General features: G+C 40.1%; 1 protein-coding gene across 1 annotated transcript; it reads left to right on the top strand.

Moving 5' to 3' along the window:
• The first annotated feature begins 12,471 nt into the window (after positions 1-12,471).
• On the top strand, positions 12,472-21,850 carry LOC130852455 (hyaluronidase-4). Its single transcript, XM_057733503.1, has 3 exons — positions 12,472-13,425; positions 19,710-19,799; positions 21,449-21,850. Exons 1-3 carry the CDS (start codon positions 12,472-12,474, stop codon positions 21,848-21,850), a joined length of 1,446 nt encoding a protein of 481 aa, XP_057589486.1.
• Positions 21,851-22,321: the final 471 nt, after the last annotated feature.

Here is a 22,321-nt window from a genome sequence, read left to right as displayed (position 1 = left end):
AAATTATGAGTTGAATAAGATAGGTTAGGCAATGAAACTAGATATCTCTAACTCCTTCATTGCCAGCTCCTAAACAACAAACTTTAATCTAGAACCGTTATTAATTAAGATATTCACATTACTAATTAATACTTATATTGTAGAAATACTTAAAAGAGTTTAGTCACATGATTTATTTCAGCCTTTTCTGTAAATTTGAATTCAGTTTGAGGACAGAAATGTTCCTTGCTGAAGTATTCATAGGTTCTTTTTTTTTTTTTTATATTTATTTATTTATGTGGCTGCATTGGGTCTTAGTTGCAGCATGTGGGATCTTTGTTGTAGCACGGCGCGTGGGCTCTCTAGCTGTGGCTCACAGGCTCTAGAGTGTGAGTGCTTAGTTGCCCTGCAGTATGTGGGATCTTAGTTCCCCAACCAGGGATTGAACCTGCATCCCCTGCATTGGAATGCAGATTCTTTACCACTGGATGACCAGGGAAAGTCCCATAGATTCTTTTTTTTTTTTTTTAAGAACTTTTATTGAGATACAGTTAACATATAATAAACTGCACACAGATTCTTAATGTTTAAGTAGAGTCAGGAGCAAAGAGTTGAAAAGGTGTTAAATGGAAAATGTTTAGAAAATTAAAAAATAACGTTATAAAAAAGTCACATGCAGAATTAGGGTTCATGTCCTTTAAAATGTTTTTGAGAATCATAACATATTCCATATTTTCTTAGCAATAAACTTCTGTGGGAACATGATTCTTTCTTGGGAAAAACTTTAGCAAATTCAGTAACTACAGTTATAGATTTACTTACATTATCATCTATAATTACTTGTTTGTTGAAACCTAATCTCCTTAGGTTAGCACATTCCTCGAATTTTTCTACATATAATAGACTTGCAGATGCTATGAATTTCTAACAGTAGCAAACTCCAGTTGTCTTTCTCACAGAATGAAGCTTTTCACCTAAGCATTGTTCAAAATAGATCCAAATGAATGTGTCCCATGTTTCCTCTCATCAAGTATATTTGAAAAAAAAAGACAAATTCCACTCTTCAGGGAACACTATTTCTTAGACATACTATATTGGGTGGTTCAAGAATTGGCTATTATCCGAGGCTGCAATTGCACTGCCTTTGTCATAGGCATTTCAGAACAACCTTGTTGCATCCTTAGGACAACCCAGAACCCATGACTGGAACATTACTGAATTTCCTTCTTGTATTAGGAGATTCTCTCAAGCTTACATTTGGAAACTAAAATCTATTTCAAAATATTTTCAAGTTATATGGTTTGTGTAATTAAACTGCATGGGATTCATGGTCTTGAATGAATAAACTTTTTAAGGAACTAAAAATTCATTGTATGAAAAAGCATTCACTTCACATGTATGGTTAGTATATACTACTATAATTAATGCAGAAACTCAACTTTCTTTACTAACACCCAAGTGCAACACACCTCTCACCTCATGTAAATGAGCAACCAAAACAGAGAACAAGTTCTATAATGACCTTTTTCAAAGTCATACAAATTAATAACTAGTTAGCTACTATACTTGGTGTTTCAACAGTTTATTATACTTTTTCTAGAAACAAAGCATAATTCCTTGGTTACACGATAACACATACTATTTGTTATTAAAACCTGGTGGCGATCAGGCTGACCAGCACATTCAGTTGCAGCATCAAAAGCTGTATCATTCATCCAGCAGCTGTACCTGAAGGGGAAGCTTAGAGCCTTAGAAGGAGATATGCGATATCTAGGTAGCTAAGCAGACAAGATCCAAACCTGAAAAGTGAAGAAAAATACATGCAAACATAATTTTGCCAGCTCTTACTTTTTTATGTGCCACAGTCTTTTCAGACTGCTTAATGGTAATGGGTTTGACAGTGTATAGCCAAGTTTGCTGGAGGTTGACAGGCATACTTCAGGTAGGGAACATTAGTTGCAACACCAAAGGGCACTGCACACTCAGGCATGAATCACCTGAGTACCAGGAAGCCAGGCCATAGTGGAGTGGTGAGATGCCCAGAGAGCAATCCAGTTCCAAGGGATTGCCATCTTGGTTAGAAAATCTGTCCTGTGTGAAAATGTCATCCAGAGGGCTATAAAGTTGCAGAGAGGCGTGGAGGAAGGAGTTGGTGGGTGGGCAAGATTCCATCCCATATTCATAAATTTTAAAATTAGAATTCAAGTTCACAGGTTTAATTTTCAAAAGTTGAGACCGCAGCTCATAGACAGAGGGTAGGCATCAGTATTGTATTTGGCTATATAAAATGCTATCGTTATTTATCATCATACCCTTGTTGCCACCCCCCAAAGACAGTATTGTGGTATGCTATAAAGGCAAGTTAAAACAATACAAATAAAAATTCAATAGGTGAGACAATGAAACTTTTTCCAGTGTGCTGATGATGGTAACTGGCCCTGGGGTCCAAGATTATAACCTCTGCTTCATATTGGCTTCTGTTATATTTCACTGAGATTTCCTTATTTTGTGCTGTAAACACATCAGTATAGTTGGACAGAACTTAAAGAAAGAAATATGATTTGAGAAAGGGTTTATAATAGCAAAGTGTGAGGAAGAATAAAGAGATAAAAATAATGCCATAAACACGGAAGAATTAAAAAAAAGTTCAGAAGTTAATTTCCATCAGAAAAGTACTACTGGATAAAATACAATGGAATTGAAGTGTTTAAAAAAACACAAGAAAAAAATGATCTGAAGTTGAATAGGTAAAATCCAACTTCCTGAGTTATTTAAAGTTAGCTGGATAAATCACCAAAATTAATGTATAGACAAGGAAATATAAAGAATGACCAAAGTATCTTTTTCATATCCAATCCCTCCAAATGCTTTATTGTTATAACTAGAGCTTTGCATTGTTTACAATCAGAGAAGACCTATTACTCTGCAGCATATTTTTCCACTTGTAATAAATAATGTAGTGGTACCATGCACTGCCTTTTGTGGTGTATGATAACACTAATCAATTACTTCAGGCCTATTTTCTGTGTTCCTACTGAACGTCTCCTAAACCGTTAACCATGGTTAGTTTTCCTTTACCTGTTAGATAATTAAACAAGGCATAGTTAGCTCCTAATACCCACGTGTAAGAATAGGGTTGTAACTTAAAGCTCTGGCTAATGGTGTTTACTTTGACTGCAAAAAAACAAACACACAAACAAAACAAAGCCCCTCATTTCCTGAAAATAGCGTTTTCTTGACATACTGCATAAAAGCATACCATTTTCTCAAATAACTTTATAAAAAAAATGATCTTTGTAATAAAATCAATTCAGATGTTCCTTTTTTGGGAAGCCATGCTTGATTCCTTATAGTCAGAATCAATGTGCATCTTCTTTCTTTTCCAAAGAACTTATTTTTCTTTTTAATTTGAGTAGTGGTTTTGAATAGCTGCTATATATCAACATAGTACAAAATTCCAACAGAAGTTTCCTCCTCACCAAATCTCACCCCACCTCTGCCCATATCTCTCCCTCAGCCACAAGGTCCTCTTCCTCTCTTCCTGGAGGCAAGCAATGTAATTGAGTATTCTTCCAGACATACTCCTTAGTACACATATCACATATGTAAACATATACATTACATATATACACACATACTGGTAAGTACATATATATCCCTTTTCTCAGAAAAATAACGGCAGCATATACTTTGAAAAATTTTCAATATGTGTACAGACATGTACATAAAACAAATGTATACCTTAAGGAATATATCTGGTGACTATCCATACTGATGTGGAGAGGCAAGCTCCTTCTTGGTTATAGCTGCATAGTATTCCATTGTGTGGAGAGCCATGCTTTACTTAACCAGTTCCTTAATGATAGACATTTGTTTCCAACTTGGAAATGATAGGTAATGCTGTAATGAATAACACAGAAGCAGAATTTCTAGGTGAAAGGTTTTGTGATTTGTAATTCAGATAGAATTCCAGTCTCTGTTTCCGCTGGGAATGCACCATCATTCTTTATTCTTTCTCCATTACACACAGTTTGGAGCTAGTGCTCACACATTTCACGTTGCTCAAATTTCCTACTTGCTAAACTATGTATGCTTGTACAGAGAAATGGGGCTTTTAACAGAGCCAGGACTAGATTCCAAGCCATTTCTAACAGCACAGAGGCAGACATTGAAATTAAGTCATGCTTACCTAAAACAAAACAATGTGACCTGGCCACAGCCTCTGTCCTCTCAAGTGTCTGCCCTGCTACTCTAGTCTGTACCCTGACATTTAGATCTGGTATCTGGAGAACCCAGATCAAACTCTCCTATTTAGATATCATTGCAGTCCTTAGGCCTGAGGTTCGACCTCAGCCACTCACCACCCCCCGGCCCCGCCCCGCTTCCTAGTTTCTGTCTGTTTACCCTGCCCGGTATCCCAGCTTTTCTGGTCAATGGCTTGGGTCGTATTATGGGGGTTAGGGAGTGTTTAAAGTGATAATCTTGCCTATTGACATTGAAAAAAATCTTAGTAACATTTCAGAGACCACTAGATTGCTTTACAGTTCAAAAACTTTTAAGCAGAAAACCGAGGATTTAAATCAACCTAATGTTATTTTAAGGAGCTTAGTTAAAAATGGTTTGACAGAGGGAAACATTTTATTCAAAATATGGTTCTAAGACTTTGTGTGCTCTTCCTAGAAGCTGCTGATCTTGGCTGCAATAAATTTCAAGTCCTAAAGGAGAAGTAATACTTTTCGACAAAGACTAAGCATATACGCCTATGGAAGGACCGTTATATTCCCTTTCAGGTTGTAAAATGCTCTTGCTACATAAAAAACGTGGCCTTCCACACTGAAGAGTGAATTTCCCATTAGCACAAGTAACACTGAAATAGTCATTTTTATATACTTACAAAACTTAAGCTTATTTTTAGAAAGGGAAGCAGGTTTTTACAATTAAGATAGTCCAGTAGTTTTAAAATTTGTTCAGATGGAGGGACATCCATGTTCTTTGATTATAACATGAAATAGAGTTATAATAGAATTCAGTACCCAATGATGAATTGTGGAACTTAAAGAGATATTATCATGTAGTAGATTATATTGTAAACCAATAGGCATCAAGTTTTTAAGAAAAATGTATGGGAATAACTCTATCCATTAAAATATATTTTTTCCTCTGCTGGAGCACTTAGGGCCAGCTTTTACAATATTGATATTTCATGAGAAAAGAACTTAAGAACCATCAGGATAAGACATTGATTAACAGACTAAGGCAATAACATCCTTCAGAGAAAAAAAAAAGAAGTCTATTATTGGCTTTTTCTCTAATAAGCTTTTATGAGAAAGCAGGTTAACAATTATTTCTAAAGAGTTGAGTTGAACTCAGCAGCTCTGCTGTACCTTCCATTCTTTTTTTTTTTAAAGAACTTTTATTGAGATACAGTTAACAGACAATAAACAGCATATATTTAGAGTGTACAATTTGGTACACCAAGCTCCCAATTCATCCCCCCCCAACCCTCCCTGATTTGCCCATTTGGTGTCCATGTGTTTGTTCTCTACATCTGTGTCTCTATTTCTGCCTTGCATTTCCTCTTTCATAGTTGTTAGCATTTGCCTTATGTATTGAGGTGCTCCTATATTGGGTGCACATATATTTATAATTGTTATCTCCTCTTGTTGGATGGACCCCTTGATCTTTATGTAATGTCCTTTCTTGTCTCTTGTAACATTTTTTATTTTAAGGTCTATTTTATCTGATATAACTATTGCTACTCCAACTTTCTTTTGATTTTCATTTGCATGGAATATTTTTTTCCATCCCCTCACTTTCTGCCTGTATGTGTTCCTAGGTCTGAAGTGGGTCTCTTATAGACAGCATATATATGGGTCTTGTTTTTCTATCCATTCCGCCAGTCTGTGTCTTTTGGTTGGTGCATTTAGTCCATTTACATTCAAGGTAATTATCGATATGTATATTCCTATTACCATGTTCTTAATTGTTTTGTTTTTGTTTTTGTAGGTCCTTTTCTTCTCTTGTGTTTCCTGCTTAGAGAAGTTCCTTTAGCATTTGTTGTAGGGCTGGTTTGGTGGTGCTGAATTCTCTTAGCTGTTGCTTGTCTGTAAAGCTTTTGATTTCTCCGTTGAATCTGAATGAGATCCTTGCTGGGTAGAGTATTCTTGGTTGTAGGTTCTTCCCTTTCATCACTTGAGATATATCATGGCACTCCCTTCTGGCTTGCAGAGTTTCTGCTGAGAAATCAGCTGTTAACCTGATGGGAGTTCCCTTGGATGTTATTTGTTGCTTTTCCCTTGTTGCTTTTAACTTTTCTCTGTCTTTAATTTTTGTCATTTTGACTACTATGTGTCTGGCATGTTTCTCCTTGGGTTTATCCTGCCTGGGACTCTCTGAGCTTCCTGGGCTTGGGAGGCTATTTCCTTTCCCATGTTAGGGAAGTTTTCAACTATAATCTCTTCCAATATTTTCTCAGGTCCTTTCTCTCTCTCTTCTCCTTCTGGGACCCCTGTAATGTGAATGTTGGTGCATTTAACACTGTCCCAGAGGTATCTTAGGCTGTCTTCATTTCTTTTCATTCTTTTTTCTTTATTCTTTTCTGCATCAGTGATTTTCACCATTCTGTCTTCCAGGTCACTTATTCGCCCTTCTGCCTCAGTTAATCTGCTATGGGTTCCTTCTAGTATATTTTTCATTTCAGTTATTGTGTTGCATATCTCTGTTTATTTGCTCTTTGATTCTTCTAGGTCTTTGGTAAACTTTTCGATCTTTGCATCCAGTCTTTTTTCAAAGTCCTAGATCATCTTCACCATCATTATTCTGAATTCTTTTTCCATAAGGATGCCTATCTCCTCTTCATTTAGTTGTTTTTCTGGGGTTTTATCCTGGCCCTTCATCTGGTACAAAGTCCTCTACCTTTTCATTTTCTCTGTTTTTCTGTGGCTGTGGTTTTCAGTTCCACAAGACGAAATACTGCTGATACTGCTTGATACTGCTGTCTGCCCTCTTGTGGAGGAAGCTATCTGGGAGCCTCCTGTGTGCTTCCTGATGGGAGGGACTGATGGTGGGTAGGGCTGGGTGGGCGGGGCTCAGTAAAGCTTTAATCTGCTTGTCTGCTAATGGGTGGGGCTGTGTTCCCACCTTGTTAGTTGTTTGGCCTGAGGCCACCTAGCACTGGAGCCCACAGGCTCTTTGGTGGGGCTAATGGCGGACTCTGGGAGGGCTCATGCCAATGAGCACTTCCCAGAACCCCTGCCGCCAGTGCCCCCATCTCCTTGGTGAGCCACAGCTGCCCCCCACCTCCACAGGCAACCTTCCAACACCAGCAGGTAGGTCTGGTTCAGTCTCCTATGGGGTCACTGCTCCTTCCCCCTGGGTCCTGGTGAGCACACTTTTTTGTATGCCCTCCAAGAGTGGAGTCTCTGTTTCTCCCAGTCCTGTGGAGGTCCTGCAATTAAATCCCGCTGGCTTTCAAAGTCTGATTCTCTGGGGATTCCTCCTCCCATTGCTGGACCCCCAGGTTGGGAAGCCTGATGTGGGGCTCAGAACACTCACTTTAGTGGGTGGACTTCTGCAGTATAACTCTTCTCCAGTTTGTGAGTCACCCACTCAGCATTTAGGGGATTTGATTTTAACGTGATTGCGCCCCTCCTACCATCTCATTGTGGATTCTCCTTTGTCTCTGGATGTGGGGTGTCTTTTTTGGTGAGTTCCAGTGTCTTTCTGTTGATGATTGTTCAGCATTTAGTTGTAATTCTGGTGCTCTTGCAAGAGGGAGTGAGTGCATGTCCTCCTACTCTGCCATCTTAATCCTATCTCTGTACCTTCCATTCTGACAAATATTTATGCATGTATATTTATTACTGGCAACAAAAGATTACTTCAGGAATACTTTCCTTAAAGGTTTGGAAAGAAAACATTGCATTTTAAAATTTCCAATAAAAATGGGGCTCATGACCCTCAGGATACCTTTTTAAACCCTTATGGATTTAGGGGCAGACACTTGCAGTCTTAAAGGTTTTGAACACAAATCCCAATACCATGAAAAAATGAAACAGAAGAGTTGTAGATTTGGAAAATTGATTGCTTCCACTAATACATTAATATTAAGAGATAAATGTGTATATTTTTGAGGAATACTCCCCAAAGTATTCCCTCTAATTTTAAAAATTAGTATGAACCACCATGCTGTATGAAAGAAAAAACTACACTGAGTGTATAACGGAAGTTTAGAGTTGCAATCAAAATTAAAACAAAACTAGCAGGATTAATTTGTAGATTCATAATCTTATTATTTTTCTGTGTTGGTGATTGTTAAAAATATTGTGAAGTTCTTCTAAGTAACTGGATCGTGCCCCTCTCTCCTCTGACCTGGATGATGACAAGAGCCTCATACAGGCTTCCTGCTTCTTCTTTCTTGCCCCCTTTCCCTTTCAGGCTGGCGTTAACACAGCAGCCTGAGGAATCCAGTTAAGCCCAAATCAGACTGTGTCATTCTTCTCTCCAAACTCTCTAATTCCTTCCCATCTCACTTAGAGTGAAAGCCAGAGCCCCAACAAGGCCCTACAAGATCCTTTCTCTTACTTCTCTCTCCCTTTTACTTAGTCACTGGCCTCTTTGAAGTTCCTTAAACATGGCAAGCATGTGCCTACCTCAGGGCCTTTGCACCTGCTTTCCCCTCATGCTTCCCCAGACATCCTCCAGCCTAAACTCTTTATCTTCTTTTCAGATCACTTCTTTTCAGATTACTGAGGCTTTCCTATCTCAAATGAATCCTTGCTTAATTCTCTTCTTTGCTATCACCACCTTCCAATGTACTGTATATTTATTCACTCACCTTGTTTATTGTCTGTCTCCCCTGTGAGGCAAGGGTTTATGTTTGTTTTGCTCACTACTGTATTCCTGGTACTTAGAATGGGAGCCTGATATGTAGAAGGTGCTCAATATCTTTGCTCTCACCCAGGTGCCAATGCCCCAAAGACCACCGGAAACACATCTGCAGTTCCATGAGTTGGGTAATGACATGTTGCAGCAAAGGAAGGCACACACCACAGGGAGCTGTGAGGTGTCTCCATAAGAGGGTGTCAGAAAGAACCTATTACAGATTTTAGGTTTAGTTGGGTGAGTTGACAGAAGGTCTGAGAAAACAGGATTTTCTCCAGATAGGATGTGGTCAGAAAGCAGCAGCATTTCTATGTTGGGTATAGAACAGAAGTCATTCATTTAGCAAGAGAGGGATGTTTGGTGTTCTGTGGGTAGCTTAGAAACAATGTTTTATCTCTGCTTAGACACAATGAAAAGTGGCCTTGCCACTCATTTTATTATGGTCTGAGAGTAAACTCGTTTGAGGTTGGCATTCTGTGAGATTGTTTATGTCTAACAGGAGAATAACACGGCCTGGCCGTGAGTGCCGTGAGCTTCTGAAATCTGAGGGGGTGCTTTTTTTTTAACATATCACAAGCAAGTCAGCTTTGGGGAAGCAGGAGTGAGAGGGGACATAGGAATAAGCAGGGCATAGAGACTTCTCTGCAGACGCTTGTGTCTGTACACGACAGGCCTCCTCCCCCAAGGGGGGCCCCCGCCTTCCTCACCATCCTCCATCGTCAGGATGGGGTAGCTGTGCTGAAGTGAGGTCTGAGGCCTGCTTGATAGAAGGCAGTCCCCACCTTCCTGTTGCTGGTGTCACCTTATCCTCTCAGCGGGTGAAGAAGGTCAGAACTGTGAAGCCAAGGTCAAAGCAGTGGCAGCCAAGCCTTCCTCACCGTGGCTCTTCCTTCCACCAGGGGAGGTTCTGAGGAGAAACTACTTCCCTTCACCCTCTGGCTTTCACGGATGTATCACTTTGCTGGGGATCATTTATCCAGGGCCCTTCACAATGTCCTCATGGAAGTTGCCCAGTTGGAGGAAGGGAGCTTGTCTTTCGTACATGTTTCCAAAACAAACCTAAGAAGAGAAAACTGGGTGATAAAATTTAGGGGAAAAATCCAGGTTGACCTCCTCATGTATCCCCACCCCCAATATCCTGCTAATTCTTCCTAAAATCCCACCAATTAGAGATTTGTTTAAAGGAGCAAACCTTCCTGGAAAGATTATGAGAGTGGGGAAGGGAAAAAAAGACAAGGAAGGTGATATTGGTGACTCATGGTCAAGTGTGGATAATTCACAGATTGTTGTGCTGTGACAACTAGTCAAGATACAGGTAGAGCTCGGCAGTGGGGATTTTGATGGCCTGGGTGGGGTGAGGGAAAGGGATTTAGAGGGATTCTGAAGCAAAGGGCAGGCCTGGGGAGGTTCCCTGGTGAAGGAAGGAGGGTGGGAGAAGCACACAGCTAATGATTGCACAGTGGGGGTGGGAGGCTAAAAAACTTGACTGGGAAGTGCCGAGTAAGGGACTCTCCTCCCAGCAAGCCGTGTTTAATTAGGAGAGGGACAGAGAGGGCACCAGTGCCATGACCCGCCTGCATGGGAAGCAGAAAGCCAAGACGTACAGGAAACAGAAGACACAGGCGCGGGATTTTCCTTATTTATTCTGCCCGTATTCATTGCACACCGCACATCTTCTCAGGAGCTCTGCCTGCCACCTGTGGTGGAACATGCACCTTCCATTAACTGGAACACAGAGAACAGAAGTGTTCCAGGATAGGAGACAAAAACCACTTGGTAACTGTAGTAAATGAGTGTGGACGTGCTGAGGAGGCTGACTGAAGGGGAAACAATAATCAGTGGAAAGCTAGGTTTTGAATAAAACCTAAAGCAGGAAGTGTTCTGGGAGAACAGACTTTTTCTATACATATGTAGCCTTTGCTAACATAAACTGAATTTTATTTTTTTATTTTAATTTTTTATGAATGTATTAATTTATTGATGGGCTGGGTCTTCGTTGCTGCACATGGGCTTTTCTCTTGCAGTGAGTGGGAGCTACTCTTTGTTGTGGTGCGAGGCTTTCTCATTGCAATGGCTTCTCTTGTTGTGGAGCACAGGCTCTAGGCACACGGGCCTCAGTAGTTGTGGCACATGGGCTCAACAGTTGTGGCTTACGAGCTCTAGAGTGCAGGCTCAGTAGTTGTGGTGCACGGGCTTAGTTGCTCCACAGCATGTGGGACTGTCCCAGACCAAGACTCAAACCAGTGTCCCATGCATTGGCAGGCGGATTCTTAACCACTGTGCCACCAGGGAAGCCCCATCTAACATAAACTGAATTTTAAATTCAAAGAAAAATGTTTTTTTCCTCTTAGTGAACATCTTAGCCATATTCATTTTTCTTACCCTGAGGCAGAATACAATAAAAGAATTCAAAGATAAGGGGCGGTTTTGAGGACCGCAATTCTTATTGTACTCATAAAATTATACTCCCTTGAAAATACTATTCTCTTCAAACCATAATTTACACTTTCTGTATACTTCATGTTACTAAATAATGTTAGTCATTTTTGCATTTTGGAGGAATACAGATATTTATTTAATGAATGGGTGAGGAAAACATCTACCTACATAGCTCTTAAAAACTGATATTTTTTGTATATCCATTAACTTAGGACTTCTTAAATGTCTTTGAATAAAGTTATATGGATACCCTACAATTGTTTACCTCAGTGTCCTAGGCCTGAGAAATGATGCAAGGTTTGCCTAGTGACACCTGGTGGTTAAAAATATAATTACATACAATGTGCAGCCCACAGCGATCAGCTTTGCTGAAGGATATACAAGCCACAGATTCCACGGAAAGCATCTCTGTCAGTGAGAGTTCCTGGTTGTAAGCAACCAAAACAAAATCTCTCTGACCTGAGCAGAGAAGTGCAGTCCCGTGAGGACGAGCTGCCGCTTACCATTAAGACCATGGATATCAGACTGTGGATGCCTGGACAGGCATCCCTGCTCCTGGACACTGGAATTTCTGTTGCCACTGGCACCACCACCTTTTAGCCACTTTGATTCCCAAGATCTCAATTCACAGTCTATGTGGGATGCATCTAATTGTCCTGGCCACAGTAACATACCAGCACCCTAGCTGTAAGGAAAGCTGGGAAAGCAACCAGACATTTGGCTTATTGAATGAAACAATACAAAGGTATTACAAGAGAAAATGAGATATTTATTCAGGAAGTAAGCACAGAGCCTGGGATTTGATGAATTTAGCAAAATGGTAGTGAATACTATTTAACATCTTTATTTGATCATGAGCTTTTTTGAGAGCAAGGACCACATCTTATTCATTTTGTATTCTGAACACAGCATCTGATGCTGCATGAATTGCATTGCTTGCCCCTAAATAGTAGCTAGGTCACTGCACTTGCTTCTATGTCTCAATTTATTTATAGCATTCTTTAAGGCCTTTATATAAAGTGAACTTAAAGATATAAATATATAACAATCATAACAATATCCAGCAAACAGTTGAGTCTTTTTCCTCAAAATTATCACTAACAGAAAATTAAATCTCTCCACAGGTCTTCCAGAGTTCTTTAAAGCAGAAGATAAGATTTCTATCTTATCATGAAACCGTTATCTGAAGGACAACTAAGGGTTTGTGCTGTTCAACCAATACCTCTCACATCATGGCTGCTCATACTTTTCATTCTGAAGTCTATCTCTTCCCTAAAACCTGCCCGACTTCCAATCTATCAAAGGAAACCTTTCATAGCTGCCTGGAATGCTCCAACGGATCAGTGCTTGATAAAATATAACATAAGACTAAATTTGAAAATGTTTCAGGTGATTGGAAGTCCACTGACCAGGGCCAGGGGGCAAAATGTCACTATATTTTATGTCAACAGATTGGGATACTACCCATGGTATACACCCCACGGAGTTCCCATTAACGGGGGTCTCCCCCAGAACATAAGTTTGCAGGTACATCTGGAAAAAGCTGGCCAAGATATTAATTATTACATCCCCTCTGAAGACTTCAGTGGACTTGCTGTTATAGACTGGGAATACTGGCGACCCCAGTGGGCCAGGAACTGGAACACAAAAGATGTCTACAGACAGAAGTCAAGAAAGCTGATTTCTGAGACGCAAGAGAACATATCAGCTGCCGATATTGACTATTTAGCCAAAGCAACTTTTGAAGAAAGTGCAAAAGCTTTCATGAAGGAAACCATCGAACTGGGAATTAAGAGCAGACCCAAGGGCCTTTGGGGTTACTATTTATATCCGGATTGCCACAATTATAATGTTTATGCCCCAAACTATACTGGGTCATGCCCAGAAAAAGAAGTTTTGAGGAACAATGAGCTCTCCTGGCTCTGGAACAGCAGTGCTGCTTTATATCCTTCTATCGGCGTCAGGAAATCTCTTGGAGACAGCGGAAACATTTTGCGTTTCTCGCAATTTCGGGTGCGTGAGTCCATGAGGATCTCCACCATGACCTCCCGTGATTATGCTCTGCCTGTGTTTGTCTACACAAGGCTCGGCTACAGAGATGAACCTTTAGTTTTTCTTTCTAAGGTGAGGCACCCTTGCCAAAGATAAGGAGATTTGTTCTTATTTCTAAGAGACATTTCTTTGCTAATTGTGTTCTCTGAAGAATTCCCAATTGGTGGTCCATTAGATAGGAGCATAATTCTTCCTTTGAGTAGTCATCCACCTAGACTCTTCATTTATACAGACTGAATTTTTATTATCTTATTTATTATTATTCTTTCAAGGAACAAAGTAAGGAGGGAAGGGGTTAAACTACAAAGTCAGCAACAGCTTCCTGCTCCCCAACTTTGTGCACCCTAACAACTGGCCTTGTACAAAGGTTATTGAAATGGTTGGGGGTGCACAGGTTAGAAAATCAGAGAGGAATTATTGAAATAGGATAGTTTGCTCACATGCGTAAAAGTGGAATTGTAGGTATTTCTGATTCTGACCTTGCCATCAAAACTCTCAAGAGAAGAATAAAAGTGTTTTTTTTTTCTAATGCATAATAGCAGCTTTGATAAAAGGTACAAGGGAGGCATAACAACATAAATATACTTAACACTACTGAATTGTATAGTTAGAAATAGCTAAGATAGTAAAACTTATGTATTTTTTTCCCACAATTAAAATTAAAAAAAATTTTTTACAATATAAGTGAGTTACATATCTGCTAAAAGTAGGTGACCCCATAGATTTAGCCATCTGGTTTACTCTTTTTTTTAAAAAATTATTTTCTTTATTGGCTATGTTGGGTCTTTGCTGCTGTGCTCGAGCTTTCTCTAGTTGTGGCAAGCAGGGGCTACTCTTTGTTGTGGTGCACGGGCTTCTCTTGCTGTGGCTTCTCTTATTGTGGAACATGGGCTCTAGGTGTACGGGCTTCCGTAGTTGTGGCACAGAGGCTCAGTAGTTGTGGCTTGCAGGCTCTAGAGCACAGGTTCAGTAGTTGTGGCACGTGGGCTTAGTTGCTTCGCAGCATGTGGGATCTTCCTTAAGGACTCAAACCGGTGTCCCCTGGATTGGCAGGCATGGCAGGCAGATTCTTAACCACTGCGCCACCAGAAAAGTGCCTAGCCATCTGGTTTATACTTGACTCTATGATCACAACTCATGGAAAATTGGTAAGAGTATTGTGAGTTTCTAAATTCAATAATCATTCATTACTACTAGATGGTTTTGTAACTCTATGTTAAAACTTACAAATAGAAGTTTCTGTTTATTTTACTTAAGTCGTATATGCAGCCAAAGACCTCACACAGTGAGTATAACTTTTAAGATAGATGAACTTTCAGCTCAATTTTCTCTCCCTTATTTTTCCTTTGCTATGCTAGTCACTTCAATGGAAACTTCTAGAGATAAAAATTTCAAAGAAGATGCTACTTCTAATCTTTGGACTTGGATAATTATGTGTAAACATTCTATGATGAGGAGACTAGAGCCTTGTTCAGACATTCACATTTATGATGCAGTGGTGTTTTAAGATATTGCTGTACACTTAGGGATTGATCACCTTTCTTTTCTCTCCACCATTACAAGTTTCAACTCACCAGCATGTATTAAAATATAAAGATGTTCTGAGTCTTAAGCATCCAAAGAAGGAGACTCAGGAAACACCCCAGTGAGGGCTCTACCATGACCAGGAGGTAGCTGTGGAGCAGGTAGAGAGTAGAGTTTGCTCTTCAGAAGGAGAAATGGCACAAATACATCAGGATTTGGTAAATGCTGTGCCTCTGACACAATTGATGAGATGGGGAAGGAAAAAAATTCTCTCTTGTGAACTGATATTCATACTACCCAGACAAATCAGCAACAACTGATTGAGAATGATGGGAAACCAACACTATCTGGAAGACTTAAAAAAGTTGTCTACATCTTTACAAAATAGTCTTGACTGTAGAATTGAAAGCTAAATACCACCTTCTTCTATGTAACTTCTTTTGCTTTTCTATGTTTGGCTCAAACAAATTCCTTTCTTTAGTGATAAGAAATTTACTTTTGGAAGGAACCCAAACTTTAAAGGACAAAGTGTTCATTACAAAAGATTAGTTTAAACTACTGGTACATTCTACACATTCTGCAAGCTTTGGGTAAACTCCTTCTTGAACAGCTACAGCCTCAGAAATGCTTCTGTTCCCTCTACGGGAAGAAGGAACAACAGTAAGGGTCTCACCTGGAATCAATTTCCCTTGTTAGTCCCCTGGTGTCATTCTGTAAACTTGCTGAATGGCAAGGCACTTCCACTTGTTTTAAATTATCTTACCACTATTTTACTCCATCCTCCATAAAAACCTGCCTGCAAATTTTTAAAAATCTGATATTCACTTATGCAAAATTGTAAATACTAGTAATGGCTTCCATTTCTGCCTTCCCAAAGATATCTGCATTTTAGGATGTGTATGTGTGCATCTGTTTATGTACACACATATAATTAGGATTAGAAAAGCAATTTACCAATAAGTAGCAACTCTCTTAACCTCTCCAGACCTCAGTGCCTCATTGTCTTAAAATGGCACAGTATTACCTGCCCTACCTACTCAGCAGAAATATTATGAAAATCAAACGCGAAGATGAAAATTTGAAGCACGACAGAAATATATGTGGTATAGCTATCGCTTTTTAATAAGTATCAGAGCTTTAGACTTGAAAGGGGAATACATAAGAATGAAATTTCATTCAGTAGCCATAGCTTGGGGGAATTATATGGGGGCTGTAAAGCCTCATTTTGCACAGTAGATTGCTTACATATAAATGCAATGTACATATTGCTTGATGCTGTGTTTTAAAAAAATAATGAAGGGATTTTCTTGACTATAGATTTAAAGATATTTTCCCCGTAATTAATATTCCCTTTGGTAACACACAAAGGGAGCTCATTAGTGATGCCCCAGCTCCCTGCACTGGGCTCCTTCCTTACACGCACTGTGGTAAAGCTTCAGGGAGAGAAACCCAAGTGTAAAGAACAAGTCCCCTGCGTGCCCCTACTCTTAACTTCCAAAACCTTGATTTGAGCCGAGAATCATGGGTAGGGCAAGGCAGCCGTACACCACGCTGGGACCTGGAAGCTGTGCTGCTATTACATCACGTCCTATTCTTTTATTTCTCCTTTCATGTGACATCACTCATGTGGCCCATGCCCTCAGGTGGTCCCAGTTTACTCCTAGAGGCATCTTACCTGTGACCTCCCTCACTGAGTAGTGCCCTTGCTTTTTTTGGTCCCCCAAACATAGCTGTTCTGTGATTCATTCAGCACTCTGCTCTCCACTAGGGGACAGTGAGCTATTTTGGTAGAGGAATTTGCCTAAATATCTGCTAATGACTCCTTACCTCCAGTCAACACATGCTAAAAGACTTGCCACTCTGAATCAGTCCCAAAAAACTGTCTTTGATAGTGAGACTGAAGGACACATTGGAAACAAGCTAACATGCCCTCCTGATAGCAACCTCAGAAGCTGTGGCCTTCACCATGAACATCTGTAGTTTCCTTACTTACTGAATATTTATAGGTCAATAACATATAAATACAAAGTGTAAATGCTGGGTCTCCCTCCTCTCTCTGATGACAAAGCCTTAAGCTAAAGGAATTCATGGGAGATTTCCAGTATCCAGTTGAGCATATAAGAAGCTTGAAAGTTATCACTCAGTCCTAATAAGTAAAAAGCTAAACAAATTGAAAAGTCAACTCTTCTTGGATTAATAAGAGAAGTGCGGACACACGGGGAAAATTGCTGCCCTCGAAACTGGAGAGAGAGACAGGTGAATATAGAGAATCACAGCTTACTAGGTCAGAAACCCAAGAGCAGAAACCTCTGCTGGTGGCTCAGCGTTGACAAGTCTGAGAGATTAAAACTCCATGGGGACCCCGTCCTGGGGGCTGGGGGAGCACCCTTTTGTGAGTTTTACCTCCAGGAGCTCACCGGGTCATCACAGTGAATATTGGAGAAAACCGCCCCTTGTGCATCTAGCAGATGGAGGAGAAAAGGAACCATTTTGAGGATTCCAGAGCACTCTGTTCTTCTGAACAAGGTCCACCCTCAGGAGACGGTGCTGAATCACAGCCAAACCTGCTGAGGTTTTACACGATCCTCACTGACCTGGGGAAAAGGAAGTACTCAACTCCAGCTGGCTCTAGTTTTCCACTTGGAAGAAGGGAAACGTCCATCTCCGGCCCCATCTAGGCAGCCTGACCCACCTAAAGGGGTGGGGGAACAACTAGAAGCAGTTGTGAAATTCACAGTCCAGACGCAAATGCTCACTGAGACTGAGACCTAGTCACAGGACTGTAGAACTCGTCCATTGTCCCCACACCCTGCTAGCATATTACTATAGACCTACTTACAGCAGTTCCTTTTACCCAGTGTGAGCTATCTGCCTACTGAGAAAAATTAAAGCATGCCTAGCTATCAAGGAAAAAATGACAAGACATACTAAAAGGCAGAAACCCAACTTGCAGAGACAGAGCAAACCTCAGAACTAGACTCGGATATAGCTGGGATGTTGGCATTATCGGACCAGGAATTTAAAACAACTATGATTAATCTGCTAAGGGCTCTAAGAGATAAAGTAGAATGAATGCAAGAACAGACGGACAGTGTAAGCAGAGAGATGGAAGTTCTAAGAAAGAACCGAAAAGAAATGCTAGAGATCAAAAACACTGTAACAGAAATGAAGGATGTCTTTGATGGCCTTATTATTAGACTAGACACAGCTGATGAAAGAATCTCTGACCTTGACGATACCTCAATAGAAGCCTCCAAAGCTGAAAAACAAAAAGAACAAAGACTGAAAAACGAACAAACAAACAAACAAACAAAACAACCCAGAACAGAATATCCAAGAACTGTGAGACAGCTAAGAAAGGTGTAACATACACATAACAGGAATTCAGGAAAGACCATTAGGGGATTTTGCCCCCTGATCACATGATGCGACGGTCACATCACTCTATTAAGGAAAGTCTCAAGGTGAGTGGAGGGAGGGGCTCTGCTCCCTTCTGCTTTGTCGGAAGAGGCAATGGACCGGGACCCAGCAGCATCGTTCTGGGCTCTGCATGGCTGGCTCCTCCTCTTCCCGGTATTCCTCACACCATGGATCATTCTCAAAACCACTTCACGTACACTATCTCACTGGAGCCTCACAAACCCTTCTCCCCTCCTGTCATGTCAGCTCAGACCTGCTCAGCAGGCACCATGGTCCTGGGAAATGGAAATAGACGTGAGCCTGAAAAGAAATTGGTTTAAACCAAAATCTCTTCTTTTTTTGAAAATTACCAGAAAATTGCCCAGAAAAAAAAAATTTAAAAACTGAGATTGTAAAATCTTTCATTTTAGTGGACCATAAAAATGTCAGGTAAGGAGATTTCTCTCTCAAGTATTGATATCAATATAAAATGCCCAAGGCAAAATACAGTTTAAAGTTCTGTATTTAATTTTCATCAGATCACCCAAGTAAATTTCCAGCATATAGCGGATGGAAATTAATCCTTGGAGTAAAAGGTGAATGCTTAGTATTCTAAAGAATGGGGGGATATATTGTAATATAACAAACTTATTTAGAAAACCAACTTGATTTAGGAAATCAACTGCACCCATTCAACTTTTAATTTCCCTCCAAAATGACCTATATTCACGTTAATCTTTAAACACTAAAACAATAATCCTTTAGGATTACAAAACCAAAATTCTCCCTGCTGAAATTTTGCTTTTATGTATCTTAAACATATTGAGAAAAATCCTTGCAGGCTTACTATGACCGGATGAATCATAAATAAAGCCCATTAATTCAGGTACTTTAAAATGAAATACAAATAATTTCAGGGGCCAGATATAAGGGCTGGATCAAATCAGATCCTGCGGGGCCCTTAACACCGTGTTCTTTTGCTGAATGACACAAAACCCCTCTGAGTCACTGCAGAGGCAAGGTTCTCAGGAGAGTGTTGTAAACTGGAAAGGGAACTTGGCTAAGATGAATGCAAGGCATTCCTCACATTAGAGAAGGAAAACTTTGGATTCTGTTTCCAGCTCATATATTTATAGCTGGTTTGTGTGTACATGCCCCTAGTCAACTTCGACTGAACAACTTGATGGCTATTTACAGGCTAATTTTCTAAAAAGTAATGTCCTGTTTGGCAAAATATAAGTTTAAAAATATATATTTAATATGTTTTTCATATGATTATAGAGTGTAATTTCTGAGCCCCAGTTCATTTAACATTTGCATTTAAGAAACTGGAGAATAATTTCATTCTATTATATTGAATTTAGCCTCCAATCTTAATCCCTGGCACGTTGTTTTATACTCGAATACAGTGTAATGAACTCTCTTTATTCTAGCAAGATCTAATCAATACCATTGGAGAAAGTGCTGCCTTGGGAGCTTCAGGCATTGTTATTTGGGGAGACATGAATCTGACTTCATCTGAGGTAAGACTGTACCTTGGTGTTATAGTGACTATTTTAAATTATTTTTTCTGTTTTCCTATAGAACTCACTCTAATCAGAGCTCTCAGATCTCCCGTAGTAAACCTGCTTTAGAATTAAAGTCCAACTCAGCACCTGATACACAGAAGGAGCTCAATAAAGATAAACTTTTGTTAAGATATTAACCGTAATACTGACAATTGTTGGTTATTTACTATATGCTAGGATTGTGCTAAGTGCTTTTTTGTTTTGGATTTGCTCACTTCCTGATCATAATAACCCTTATGAAGCAGGACTAACTAGGATCCTCTTTTATAGATGAGGAAACAAGAGAGGAAATCTAACTAGGATGAAAGCTAGTTAGGCTGACTAGTGGTGGAGCTGGCACTAACCACAGAAGGATCCCACAACTAACTAACCATAACTCTGGGGCCCTTGCATTTAGCCATTACATAAAACGTGTGGTATCATATTTTGAGAAGTGGTATCAGATGGTAGTTTTTAATATCCACATTGAACATATTTTTATTCTATGGGGAAATGAGCTGAAAATTAATAGCATTTAAAATAAGATTTATGTCTTTTCAAATTTTTCCAGCTCAAATACTATCTACTCCAAATGTCTTCCTAGTTTTCCCCAATCCACATTAAACACAATCTCTTCTGTATTTCCAGATGTTGTTTGTTTGTATCTGTATAATGTAATGCATTTTGCCTTGAATCATAATACTTTTGTCCTCAATGCTTTTGGTTAAACTGAATTTTTTGCAAGTTCATGGAGATTTGATATTATTTTTCGAATTTCACAGAATCAATTTGTTGCTACCAAGATATCGTTCATGAAACTATTTGTGACAATATAAAGTTGGAAGTCTCCTCTGTCCACATATGAGAATTAGGTGGACACTGAGAGGATCAGTACTGACTCTCCAGGTGTGATATTTCCCCTCCAGCCCATGTGGCTCTGGAGAAGAGTGTCATCAGGAAGCTGGGTGCACAGACAAGTGCCCTCTGTTTAGAACACACAATAGGAACGCACACACACACACACACAGACGACTTGGTCAGCCTTCCAGGCTTTCCTTTGTTTGAACTGTATAGCGGAGGCTAGATCCCTGGGCAGTCGATACTTGAGGATAATTAGCAGGAAATCCAGAAGCCTCAGGTCGATAGTCAAAAATAGTTTAGTAGAACATGATGATTCAGGTTCTAACACAACCTTGAAAGGCACACACACCTGAAAGGTGGCCAGAGGACAGCAACTCTGACATGATTTCTAAATTGGAGTCTGTTCCTCTCTCTTCACACCCATCAACTTGGGATCTAGAAGGAAGAAAAAAAGCATGTAAACTTAAAAAAAAAAAAAAAGGCATGTAAACTGGAAGAAGGCAAGGTTGCACGTGCTGAGGCTGGGGCCCATTTGCAAGTTCAGTTAGCCTACAGTGACATATTCTCCATCTCCTGTCACGACCACCTCTCATCTTTTCTGGTCTGGGTCCCGTGCGTTACAGCAGCTCAGCCGAAGAGTTCATGGGCTGGAACCAAGCCATTATGTTTCAATCAAGTCCAAAGAGCTGCCTTGTGGGTCTAGATGCTCTAACCCTGCCAGTACCAGGAAAAACACTAAATCCCATTTGTTTCTACGTTTCTAGGGCAACTGTTCAAAGGTGAAGCAGTTTCTGAGCTCTGATTTAGGGAGCTACATAATCAACGTGACCAGAGCCGCTGAGGTGTGCAGCCTTCACCTCTGCAGGAATAATGGGAGATGTGTAAGGAAGGTGTGGGAAACGCCCGATTACCTTCACTTGAACCCTGTAAGTTACCACATAGAGGCCTCCGAGGATGGAGAATTTACTGTGAAAGGCAAAGCATCTGATACAGACCTAGCAGTGCTGGCGGAGAGATTCTCCTGTCACTGTTATCAGGGATTCGAAGGGGCTGATTGCAGAGAAATGAAGACGGCTGATGGCTGCTCTGGGGTTTCCTCCTTTTCTGGCTCACTAATCACACTGTGTCTGCTGGTCTCCGCAGGTTATCAGAGCATTCAGTTGTGAGATAACTGAGTTTAAAGGGAATTGTGTGGCCTCCAGAGTCGTCACTTAGGGAAGAGATGAAACTTATGACAATATTTTTCTCATATGAAATCCACTGAGAGGTATTATAAGTAGACGTGTGTCATTTAACATAAACAGGAAAGATATTGGTTTCTTTGGTCCAATTTGGCTAAGAAACCAGATCCAGGAGTAAAATCAATGCACTCTTCTTCCTAACTGGAATATTTAAGTTGTATTTAACCTAGAACTAATATATTTTAGTCTTCATATGAATGTAGATACATACAGGTGTACACATAAATATTAACTTATTGATTTCAAAGACTGGTTTTCCAGCTAGTAGTTTGCTTAAGGACAGATTACTAAGCAATTATCTGATTTAACAAATGGGGTCACCTCAGGGTGTGACCTGGTGACCTGGTCCACCAAAGGGGACCAAATGCAGAATTCCTGTTGCAGCCTTAGATTCAA

Source organism: Hippopotamus amphibius, chromosome 4, assembly GCF_030028045.1.
Source record: "Hippopotamus amphibius kiboko isolate mHipAmp2 chromosome 4, mHipAmp2.hap2, whole genome shotgun sequence".
Lineage (NCBI taxonomy): Eukaryota > Metazoa > Chordata > Mammalia > Artiodactyla > Hippopotamidae > Hippopotamus > Hippopotamus amphibius.
The sequence above is the reverse complement of the archived record's forward strand: the minus strand, read 5'-3'. Positions and strand labels throughout refer to the sequence as shown.

Coding starts and splice junctions, on each gene's coding strand:
- LOC130852455 (XM_057733503.1), top strand. CDS start 12,472: ATGAAACCGTTATCTGAAGGACAACTAAGGGTTTGTGCTGTTCAACCA. Junction 13,426..19,709: donor CTTTAGTTTTTCTTTCTAAG/GTGAGGCACCCT, acceptor TCTTTATTCTAG/CAAGATCTAATCAATACCAT. Junction 19,800..21,448: donor TGAATCTGACTTCATCTGAG/GTAAGACTGTAC, acceptor CTACGTTTCTAG/GGCAACTGTTCAAAGGTGAA.